Here is a 12,647-nt window from a genome sequence, read left to right on the forward strand (position 1 = left end):
CAAATAAAATGTGCTACAGCAGGAAAAACCAAACAAACTAGATGCAGCATTTTATTAAAAGGCTGAATTAGGTATTGTAACTTGAAGCCAACGTTTGTTACAGTAAATATTGAAACAACCTCCTGAATCCTGCCTTATAATAGGTACACAAAAATGAGTTATCTTGTTTTAAATATTCTTTTTGCTTTATATCTTTCAGGGTCTCCTTTCAACCTGTTTCTTAATTAGCATATTCCTCCTGAACTGAAGAATAAATGGGATCTGAAATGAATTTAATAGGACATCACCAGCTAGCCACTGCTGATGGATTTTCTCTTGCTGAAGGTCCTCATTCATTTGGTAAGTCAACAAATTAGGTTAAAATAGCAAGCTATCCTTTACTCAGAAACCTAGAAGGAAATGTACTGAAATCTCAATTCAAGGATGTGTGGTTGACATGTGCCAACCTTCTTGAATCTTCAATACCTATGGAAGGAATAACAAATAATGGGTCTGTGGTGTTAATGTAATCCTGCACACTATTGCTCTCATCACTGCTCACAGCAGAGCTTGTAGGTTGTTTTTATAACACTATTCTAATACCTGAAATCATTCAGCAAAGACAGACCTTTGTATGTAGGCTGGATGTTATCTTCATGTGAGTCATTTAAATCAAGCTGAGCAGATGTATTTTCAGTTAATTTGTAATAAAATTATACTGCAATGTATTTGCATTGCCATATTACGCAAATTTATGAAAGTAACTTTACCTAAATTGAAACCATTGTCTTACTGAGACCATTAAAAACTTATGCTATTAACTTCAATGCACAAGAAAATTTATAATGCAGGCTGGAAAATTCTCCTTACTCCAGTTCCATTGAATTTTTCAGGGATAAGCGTGGGTTTGTTAATGAATGAAGAATTCTTGGTCAATATTGTGTAAGCGTGAGGAAGCTGTCTTCTGTTATATGTACTGCTAAGAAAAAAGAATAATACATTTTTTAGCCTTTCTTTTGGCAGCAGAGGGGGACCTTCATTGAGTAACATGATACATTCAGGACCTCACACACAATACAGACCCCCACAGAATGCTGCAACACTTCAGAACTTTCCAGTCCAAATAAGACCAGAATTCTGTCTTTTTGAGTGCTGGAAAAATTGAAAACTTTTCTGTTTCATCTATCTGAAACAAGAATAGTGGCTCAGGCATGGAAGGACTCTGACACATGGAGCCACTCCTGCTGCAGAGCTCTTAGAAGTCGGGAGCATCTCTCCAAATCAGACCACTTCCAGTGTCCTGGCTCCATACAGCTAAACTAAAGCACTATCACTAATGATAAGCAAAACCCATTGCACTACTGTGTGTTCTTGTTTTTTTCCCTAAATGTGTTGGGGTTTGGTGGGGAATATGTTTTTCGTTGTTAAAAAAGTGTATATAGGTAGCTAAAACACTTCCTTGCTACCTGTTAATTCCAATGTCAGGCCATGATATACAAAGAGGAGCATGATGTTCAAATCTACGGTGCCAAATTTTATAACCAGTCATCCCTTTAAAAGTCCTGCATAATTGAACTACTTCAGATTTCTGTCAAGATTTTCCCCCTGATGTCTACTTTTTCACTAATTTTTTCATTATTTTTAAAGAGTAATGATCAGGTAGCTTCAAAATACAAGGAAGTATGTTAATGTAAAATACTTTCCCTCCACACTGAAATCTTACTCAGAAATTGTGAGGTCTTCAGAAGAGGGATTGTGCCTCCCACTATAGGTATTCAGAGCTTAGCACAATGGAGATTTAATTCAAACTGACATTTCTGTAACAGAAAGAAATAATGCATTAAGGGGTTGAATCAGGGGTCCCATTAGGAAGGAGACTTAGCACGTCTGCTGTGTTTCACTTAAGCTGACTTCTGTTTTGTATGGCCACTTGGTCCTGTTTTGCGGGATGTCACTCAAGTCTCAGAAGTGAATTCTTTACAAATTTGGTGTCTTTTGCTTTTATAGCTGGAAAAAGCCGTCAGAAATAATATGCAACTGAGTCCACAGAGAAAGTTACTTATTGTGAAAAAGTGACTCCATCTCTTCAAGATGCTTGTAGGAAATGGTTTCACCTCTCAATTTTGTATTTGTAAACTACTTGCATTTTTTTGCCATTCAGTTTTGTCAGGCAGAGACTTGTGAACCCAAGGAAACAGGAAAAAAGCTTTTCTTTTAAATGATCCTTAGAACATAGATTTCTCCCAGGACTTCTCACACATTACAGCTCTGATATAGTACAAGTGAGAAATTGCTGGCTTACAAACATCAGCCTTTATACAAAACAGTCTCTTTTTTCAAAGATACATACTCACATTCTGTAAAAAACCTTGGAAATGTATTATCTTTTCATTATGCTTCACTCAGTCTACGGGGAGAGTGTTCTTAGACCTTAAAAAATAAATCTAAGTGCATCTCCAAACATTAGCATCAGGCCCAGGTCTCTCAAAAGAAATGTTGTCAGTCATGAGTTGCTTGTGCTGTAGCCTCATCACCATGGTAATTCCAGGGTACTTCTATGTACTCACCCTCAAGATTTCTAGTTGCAGCAGGTTTCAGAAGAGCTTAAAGAAAAAAAAAGGTTTTCTACCTTTCAGTAGTTGGAAATTGTATGTTGCTATTTTAATAGTATATATCGAAGGTAAAGTATCTCTTTGTCTTTGGAGTTAGTGTGTTTTAACTGTAGTTTTTTGCTTCTGTAGTTATGAGTCCCTGGAAAAAGGGGCTTAAAATGCTAATGAGGGAGGATCTTTAACCTAGCAGAAGTCAGGGTCCTTCCCTTCCACCCCGTCTTCCTGGAAAACTGCTTCTATTTTTCTACCTCACTACTCGGGTGATTTAGAAACATCCTAGATCTCTTCACAGAAAACATCTTTTTTTTTTTTTTTTTTTTTTTTAAGAAGTGGCCAAAACCAGATATGTAAAATGCATCCTCTCCTCTAGCATCTGCATGCAAGATCAACTTTTTCTTCCTTGCAGCTCTGGTTTTCCCAGTGAGGGAGAGGGACTCTTGATGACAAGAAATCCCAGAGGTGCATGGGTGTCCATGGGACTTGTCCTGTTAAGACGTTTCTCTTCCTCAGTCAAGCCCCACTGAACTGAACTGGGCCAGCTATGTGAAGACTGGTCCAATTTCATAACCTGAACTAAAAGAAAGTGACACACCTACCAATCTGTATTTTTGAACCCCTGTAATTTAGGACTGAAATCCTGATCTCCTTTAAAACCTTTGGGAGCTTTGTAGTTCACTTTAGAGCCATGAATTTGTCTTGTGGACACTTCCACCATGATAGACATAGACTGATCTGAGCTCCCCCAAATTGGCTGGACACAAGCTGTGACCTAGAAGATGCTGAGGTGCATTAGCAGAGCACTGCGCTGAAGCTGACAAGCCTTGCTCTAAGGTGATAAGGCAATTCAGCTGGGACAGCGAGACTGTTGCAAAAAGGTATTTGATAGCATCTTTCAATTGCCTTTGAAAGTTTTTCATTTTAGGGCCAATACATGCGTTAAATACCCATATCTCCATTATCTTATTTCTTCCAATGGTTATCACTTGCCCTTTTTTACAAGGGACTGAACTAACTTGCAGACACCAAAAATGTCTCTTTATATTTTAAATGTGGAGGGTAAGCTTATACATTTGTATGGCATCTGAAATATATACAGCATTTGACTCAAACTGTCATTTATATGATAAGTAGCACACCTTTAAAGTAATAGCCCCATTCTATTTTCTGTGAAAGCACCTTATATAGGAGTTATTAATATGCAAGATACTAAGTGTGAAACTTCAGCTATCAGAGATAGAATTATTTCTAAGAATCTGGAAGGATAACTCAGTACTATTACACATTTAATTTGAAAAAAGACCTATTCTAAGTGTTTTTGGATGGCCTGACAATGTTTTCTTGTAATGTGACATCAAAATATAAAAAGACAAGAAATGCCACCCTCATTGTACATGTCCATAGCTGAGAAAGAAGTTTTTTTTGGGGTGAATGAGTACTCTTAAAAGCTGTATTGAAATGGACAAGGAAGAATAAACAAGAAATGAAACCGAACAAAGGGGAAAAGAAAGCAATACATCTAAACTTGTCTTAAATATTTGACAAGGTAAGAACAACAAAATGCCATTGAAAATTGTTGTAGGCATAGAACAGTGCCTAAGATGAGCTTAAAAGGCTGACTCTTTTTAGATAAATTTGTATTTGTTCTTATTTTTTTTAAAACAAAAGGTAGTAGGATCAAGTGTCTAAACTGATTTAACAGCTTCAGGATCATAAGATATGTTAAATAACCACTTGCCTTTAGCACCACCTGGCAGGTGATGCAACATCTGGCTTCATCCCTGCAGAGAAGATAATTAGGCCCATAACAGACCCCCAGATCAAGAGGAAACAAACCAACACAAATTAAAACAGAAAATCGTGTATGTATAATAATTAGGAAGAGAGCCAAACCAAACAGAGTGGGAATCTAAGAAAAAAATTTAACGACAAGGAACGCAGATGAACGGGGCTCTGAGGGTGAAGGTTGCACCACCAAGCAAGGCAAAACCAAAATGTGTTTGTGTGATTCCTTCTTTTGTGCATGTGTGAGTCATTTGTGGATCTTAGCCTGGAAAGGAGACTGTTCCGTGAAATAAGGGGAATCTTGCAACCTGGGGCTTGATTCTGGGCCTATTTACTTCCAGGTGTGATCCTCAGACATACTTCTGGTCACAAATCTGATGTTGGGTCTTAGTGGGGTCATCCACAGTGCTAAATGAAAGAGGCTGAAGACTGAAAGAGGCACAGCACCCTTGACTGTCTATCCTGACACTACTCAACTCCTATCTTGTTCTGGGGCTCTGTTTTGGATCGCTTTAGTAGGTGTCTTTAAGACATGGGCTTACTTCAGGGAATGTTCCCAAAAAGGCAGCACGAACAGGGCTGCAGAAGGTTTGTCTCCTTTTACCCTACACTGTCCTCTAACACTGTCTCAGTGGGGTTTGTACCTTCATACCTTAGCTGCCATCAAACCAAGGCATGCCACACAATATTCTGACTTCATGCTGTCCCAGTACTGCTGTGGTGGCTTCCAACACAACCCTCACAATGTTACAGATGCTTTGAACTGAAATGACATACATTAAACAATATCTGAGAGCCACAGGGAAGCTACATGGGCCCAGAAGAGTAAGGTCAGCAACAAAGACTACATAGTGTAGATTCATCCTGCCCACTCCAGAGAGAGTTAGTTACCCCTAAGCTACACAGACGAGAATCGATCTGTGATGGCCTTGGGGCAAGGACATCTCTCTGGCACTCTTCTATCTTGTCATACAGATGTGTCCAGTATGGCCTGAGCACTTTTTTTGAGAATACAACATTTCTGTCCTTAAAAAACATCTGTTAATCCAGTCAGCTAAAACCTGCTGCTTGTGATATTGAAGTGGCTAATTTACTGCACAGTCACCTGACATTGCTATATATTCATTGATAAAAATTTTGTTGTAAATAAACCACAATAGGTACAAAATTACAATGGCTAGGCTACTTGGAGGCATCCCCTTGAATGGTAACCAAATTTTATCCAGGTAAATCCACACTGGCAGCAGACATTGCTATTGTTTCAGACATTTACAAACAAGTTTCTCTGTAATGAAGTTAATCAGTAAACTGTATAACCTCTGGCCTGTGTCACTCCTTTGCTAGTCTTAAAGAAAGTTCTCACAGTAAAGAAGTCAACAGGATATGGACAAAGCAGAATTAAAAAGTTTTACTTACACATAGCCTTTAGGGGGAAAAAAGAAAAAGAGAGGGAAAGGAGGACTGAGTACCTTAAGGAGAGTATTTTTCTTCAAGAAATGGTCAGACCGAAGACAGCCTAAGGTAGGATATTGTCATGTTCTTGCTCGGACATGTTTGTCACCTGATCTTGTATTCTTCCCTGAAACTGTAGGATGCTAGAAGGTTGTTTAAACCAAATGATCTTTAAAGATCTACAAATCATTTGTTTAGAGTTAAATCAGGATTTCATTAATGGCTATGTTATGATTTCCAAATTACTTAATCCTGAATCTTGTTCTTCTGTCTTTAAGTTCCTTCATGAATATCCCACGGAGAGCCAGAGGTTCATATTTTAAACCTGCTTAGAATTCTTTTCCTTTTAATTAGCTTCATACCGATGGAACAATAACTTTTACATTGAAATGTGATCTCATTGTAATTTCTGTAATATTCTGAAAAAAACCCATGTTATTCTTCAATCTGCACGTAACCTCAGTATAATTCGGCAAAATGAAAACACTTTCTTTAGTTCCTACAAAGAAAATTCCCTTTCACTTCTACAAATGGTTAAGCCTACATCAAATATTTTTTCAACTCTTACGTAAAATATTCCGTGTAAAATTTAAAGGAACAAAAGCAAAACTCTCCAAAGGCTTGCAGTTTCAAGTGGTATTGTGGAAAAATATTTGTAAAATGATGACCATATCTATGTGGAGGTTTCACTTTGACATTAGTAAGATTTCCAGGTTTCTGTAAAATGTTTTTCATTGAAAAACATTTATTTGCAAAACATAATCTAGAGGATCTACAGCTAGAAGTAACATCACATTTGTGTGCGCTTAAGTAGTCTTTCTTTAAAGATGTAAAAAGGTATGCTTCCAAACGGAAAAAAAGATGTATGTTTCAAAATAGTTAAGGCCACACAAATATAAAATATTGCTGTATTCCAGTGAGCTCGTTTCTGATTTCACTTTCACTGCTTTATACTACTGCAGCTCCAGCAATTTCAGTGGGCTGGCTCATGCCTTACAGTGGCAGGAGACAAGCCCATCTCAGACTTCTACAAATATCTGGATAAAAGCATATGTACATTCCAGTTGGCAAGATAAGATTAGTTTTCTTTTGTGATAAGAAACTATTTGTTCTAGACTCACATGTAGTTTGCAAAGCATAATTCTAAAAAATCAGTGTGGTTTTCAAATATCATGCAGGACAGAGCAGTGCACCGTATGCCTCTGAAAGCAGAACCCCTTCAGCTTTTGTTGGAAGCCTCGTGCACGCAGAGGGCTGGGGAACACAGCTCAGACCACGCTTTTTGGATCAGGTCATAGAAATACTTTGTCCCAGTAATTTCAAGGCATCTAGTTTCTATTTCAACCTCACCATTTGTTTCAATTTTTTAAGATAATATTTCAGAGTAAAAGGACATGTCAACTAAAAAAAAGAAACGGTTTCATTTTGACATCATCTTTATGGAACACCTCCTCAGTTTTAAACGATTATTTTTCGGAACGATTTTAGATCACTTAATGCTTTGGAGCAGACCATTTCTTGCAATGTTTAATTCTAGGCTCATTGACAATTTTGTGGAAAAAAAAAAAAATTGACAACTGTTTTTGATCTGGTCTGGGTAGAGAATAGTGTCTCACTGACTCAGCCCAAGTTGGCTGATTTCTAAGGATGAAATACAGGCACCCACCAAACCCTTCAAACAGGTCTACTTAAAAAAAAAAAAAAGGAAAAAAAAAAAACCCTTTAAGCTAAAGTGGGAAAACCTACATAGTTGCAACCTAATTATCTTTAAAAATCAATCTGGTCTCCATAACTGTAGTATCTGAGCAGTTCCCAGAGTTTTAGCTGTAAATCTGTTTTACATAAAACAAGACCATGTTCTCTCAGTCTCTCTTGACCCTGCCTGTTCCCCCTTTTCCCTTCCATTGCTCTGAGCATGGACTCAATTCAGCTGAATTGTATAACGTGTGCCTGACACAGAAGGAAAAAGAAAGAGATACAGGCTGGTTGTTTTTTTTCCCCCATATTTAACTTTATACATTAAGACTCAGATGTTTTTGTTTCCTCCAGAAGCAGAGTAGAATTAATGATTGTGAAGATTTTTCTAAACATATCCGTAACCCAAATGGATCTACAGTGGTTTAAATAAACACCCAATATTGTCTCAGCACATGCCGCAGTTCTTTAGCAGTCCTGAGTTTTTTAACAAGCCCTGAGATTATTTTTTTTGCTGTGGAAGGAGTGTTGCCTTCTCTTCTTGCTCTTTCAGAGGCCCAAGTAGTTCAGGAGGCTGGTATAGAGCTTTTGTGGAATTTCCTGTGGATGGCATAAAGTTAAAAATCAACAGTTTGTTCCTTTTCATTTTGGGATCGTCCCACTTTCCTTCAGCAAACTCAATCAACTAAGTAATTACTAACTAGCAAATGACAACTTAGGTCTTCATGGTGAAGAGATTCCTTTCCAAAGAGAGACTGAATGATTTGTATAATGATTGTGTACCTCACAATTAACACCAGTTTTTGTACCTGAAGTACCTTGACCATTCTTAATGAGCAGCAGTTTCAACAAATGGCAAATATAATTAAAGACAGACCACCTACTCATTAAACCTATACCAAACAATAAAGGTCAGCATCAAATCATTGCTGTCCTCACCCTTTCTGTGTTTTGTCACTGCTGCAGCTGGCAGGTATCAGTGACAGCTTGCATTTGATGCATGAGGATGTAACTTCACCTCCAGGCTCTTCCATAGAGTCCCCAGATGCCTGTATTTTTGTCTCAGGTCTCTGTATGTCTATGGTGTCTATTTAAAGGGCATAAACTTGGGTTTGGGGAGTGCCTTTGGCTATTCTGCTTCTGCTAGTGTAGTACTCAGGGCCCTGGCCTCTTCTGGAGCAACTAAATGCAACCATACTTAAACTAGTTGTTAATAATAAATGGCACCATTATTCTCATTTGGTTTTGTGTCATATTTTTCCAGGCGTACATCTTGCTGCTTATTCTTGAACTGGGACCTCAACATTTCCTATTGGCAAAGATGTGCTGTGGACAATACAGCAATCACATAAATCCAAAACACTTCTATGGCTTCTGCAGCACGGTAAAGTAGGAAGGGCAGAAGGCTGCAGAGCAAGAGCATGAGACCTTGAAAGTGAAAAAATAGGTGAAATGAAAAGGTTAGTTTCTGGCACTAATTGAAGTGCGACAAAGGAGAGGGAAGAATCCCCTACTACAGATTTTTATTGTTTGTTGTCATTACAGATGTTCCCTCTTCTTAACTGTTAGCATTTCTTCATTGTTTCTGATTCCTCAGAAGTGAAGGAGACTTGCCAGGGAACCGATTTTATGTCAGCGAAAATGTTTTTGGAGTGCTTCTGAAGCACTGTTAATTAATGGTCACCAATGAAGATTAATCTATGATTTCCTTGTAAATACTGCTGTTGACTCCAATAAAAGTGGAACTCAGCATCTTCCTGTAAATATGCACTATTTTTCTCAGATTCTCTTCTTGGAACTAATGAAGGAATTGTGTCAGCATTTTCATGAAACAGCAAGATGTGGCTTTCTCCAACAGAAAATATGAAGTAGTTTGCAAATAACTTTTAAATTACTCTTTTCAGCTGGTTGACATGGGATTGATTTTAATTACACCATCCAGGGACTGACTGCTAGATGTTATTGTACTTGTAGTACAGAAAGAAATGAGACTTAAGTTGTCTGCATTTTTAAACCTGCTATTTAATGGGCAAAGTTAAGGTAGCCTCTAGATAGTGTTTCAATCCCGACAGGAAAGGTTGCCATTGCCAGATTTGTTGTTGGCTCAGACGTGCTTCATACGAGAACCACACAACTGCACTGAGTGTCACAGGCTTGTAGGGGCTGGGGACCAGGCTGCAGAGGATGGCTGGGTGGCCGCTGGCCAGTGAGAAGGCTGAATTTCATCACTTATATTAGGAATATCTTCCCTGCTCCTTCATGGTAACCTCACTTCCCCCTTTCAGGCTCTTCTAAAAGGTTTATTTCATGTTCTTAGTCTTCTAATTAAGCCTCACTCTACTTGTCTTTCCCCAGTGCATTGTTTCCCTATCATGACATACTCATTCAGCATTAAACAGAAATTAACACAGTTTGAGCCTTGATCGAACTTTCAGCAATGCCATAGTTTTTTTGGCTTTTGTTTGGATTTCTTTTATTTTGCTGTGAGACCTAATTTGGGTTGCTAGCTTCTCTGTGGTGTGGATTGCTCTTTCTTGTAAACTGAACATTTATACGATTAGCTGCATGGCACCCTTCAAGATTCTTTTATGTAAGTGCCAGTGCTGGACATTTCCACCAATAATAAAGGAGTGTCTGAGAATGGCTAAGTTACTTTTGAAATATCTTGCAATGTATTTGCGTAGGACCAGGACCACAGCAAATCTGAGCTCAGATAATGCAACCTTTATGATTATGCCTTGTTTTTGAGATGGATGTCTGGAAGTGGAAACTTCTCTGATAACTGCAGCTTCATAGTAGTAATAGAAATTGGTTTTGCATTATTATTTTCCAGGTGTCCTTTCAGAGCCAATGAATTCTCCAGTGCAAGAGGCAGATGTGTCACCTTACACACAGTACAACAGTGTGCCATTTCCCCAAGTTCAGCCTCAGATTTCATCACCGCCTTATTACTCCAACCTAGGCTTCTACCCTCCGCAGCATGAGGAATGGTATTCCCCAGGGATGTATGAGCTCAGGAGAATACCCTCAGAGACCTTCTTCACAAGGGAGACAGAGATAATGGATATCCCTGCAGCCAAAAAGCCTAGACTGGGTCACTCCACGGGAAGAGTGAAAGGAGAAGAGCTCTGTGTGGTCTGCGGTGACAAAGCCTCTGGGTACCACTACAATGCTCTTACTTGTGAAGGATGCAAAGGTAGGATGAAATCAATTATGGAATACAATTCAGCTAATAAGCACAGCAGTTTCTGAATTTTATTTCTTTTTTTCATGTTAATTTTATCTGAGTCATTAATCATTTCAGAGATTTAAGTTTGGATCTGGTGTACACTATTCTGTATTTTCTCCAAGACAGATTGGCAGTGTCTTCCACCATTGTCCTGTGAATACAGAGCACAGTTGGCCAACCTACGGCTCTTAAGCCATCCTTAGTTCTTGGTAAACTGAAGAACAGCTTCCATGGGGGGGCCTGGAAGCCTGGCTCTGCTGTCTTGGCAGATGTTGGTGCCGATCTCTGCCTGTGGAAGGAACCAAACCCATGGAGGCCCCTGGGAGTTCGATGCTAGGCTGCCCTATAAACCGGCTGCGAACCCAGCCCAAATGCCTCCTGTAGTGCGCATTGAAAGGAAGTGAAAGCTGTCAGCTCCCACCTGCAGACTGTTCCCAGAGAATTTCTTTCCCCTAGCTCCCAAAGGATATGGCGGGTGTCTTCACGTTTGTGAAATGAAAGGATTTCTAATTCTAGACTTGCTTCTAGGGATAGCCCCTGTTCCTAGGGAGGGCGCTTCTTCAAGAACCAGGTGGTACCTGTAGGATAAATATCTTGCTTCTTAGGAGAACAGTATTCACAAGTTAGTGTCAGCATAAATGGGATACAGAAAATTATTGCCATTATTAGAAACACGATTGTCAGATATTTTAGCAGAGAGGTATAAAAAGCTTATGCTGATGGGATAACTATTACACCTAAGGACGGTTACTCTGTCACAGGGCTGAGGTACATTATAGAAAGAAAAATAATGCCTAGTTTTTCATTCTATTCTGTGAATAAATATTTCATTATCATTTCTGTTCTACAGATAAAGGGTAAAGCATGGACATTACTGAAACACTAAAATATCTTAATGTGGAGCTCACTTTCACTGAGAGTGGACTTTGCACTAATTTGGGGGTTTTGCTTTATCTATTACAAATTCATTTCTGAGGGCACAACAGACCACACTGGTCAACCACTCTAAACATAAATACAGTCAAGGGTCATATAGTTTATCTCAATAATTCCAATAAATAAGAGATTTGTTTATTTCTGCTGTCCGTGTGAATAGTCTCAAAGTAAAAAAATATGAATTAACTCGTATGAATGCTGTCATTATAAACCAGATGAAACTCAATTTTAATGTGAAGATTCCAAGTAATGATATATTTACTCTGTTAATAAGCTATTCCTACTGTTTATTAACTTCATTATTAAATGTCTTAGTAATTTTTCAAAGACTTACAATTACAAACTATGGAAATTGTGAAGAATGTTTCTAGGAGAGAGGTTAAAACCACCAGGTAAATACTCAGACTAAAACCCATGGTGAAAGGAAATATGTGTTCATCTCTCTACTGATTCAGTTTGAATCACTCTATGTAACCACAATTTTACTGCTTTATTGGGATAATTTATTTTATGTTTTTGCTCTGTTTCATGACTGCAACGTCAATTACAAAGAATAGTACCCTTGATCAAACATAGTGATAGTTGATTTAAAGATAATGCATTCTGCTTCTACAATAAACTTTAGAGGTGATTAAAGTACTAGCTGATTCAGTAAAAAGATGTGCTGAGGATAGTAATTCTGTTTGACAAGGTGAACAGCATACTATGTTTTCTAGACCTCTGATCATTCTTGTGTATCTGTGGAATTTTTCACATGGGTATACATTACCCTCAAAGCATGGTGACCAAAACTGGGCTCCATACTTCAGTTGTGCTCTTATCAGTGCAGTAGAACTACTTCATGTGTCTCACATCCAAGTGTGAGATTACCCCTTCTTTTTGGTGACAAGGCTGTTAATTCAGGCTCAATGTGTGTCCAAAACAATATGCAGATCCCTTTCTGCAGGACTGGCGCTCACCTT

At 38.5% G+C, this 12,647-nt stretch overlaps 1 protein-coding gene across 3 annotated transcripts in view; it reads left to right on the plus strand.

The window, feature by feature from the left end:
- Nucleotides 1–254: 254 nt before the first annotated feature.
- NR1H4 (nuclear receptor subfamily 1 group H member 4) overlaps nt 255–12,647 on the plus strand; it is a 35,065-nt gene continuing 22,672 nt past the window's right edge. For 2 of the 3 annotated variants that reach the window (XM_075497952.1, XM_075497960.1), the window contains exons 1-2: nt 255–339; nt 10,354–10,716. In XM_075497952.1, the coding sequence (XP_075354067.1) occupies nt 255–339; nt 10,354–10,716 (448 nt within the window). Of the gene's footprint in view, nt 340–10,353; nt 10,717–12,647 lie in introns of those variants that run through there. The other variant, XM_075497969.1, reaches the window with a different exon arrangement.

This window comes from Mycteria americana, chromosome 1 (genome assembly GCF_035582795.1).
Source record: "Mycteria americana isolate JAX WOST 10 ecotype Jacksonville Zoo and Gardens chromosome 1, USCA_MyAme_1.0, whole genome shotgun sequence".
Classification (NCBI taxonomy): Eukaryota; Metazoa; Chordata; class Aves; order Ciconiiformes; family Ciconiidae; genus Mycteria; species Mycteria americana.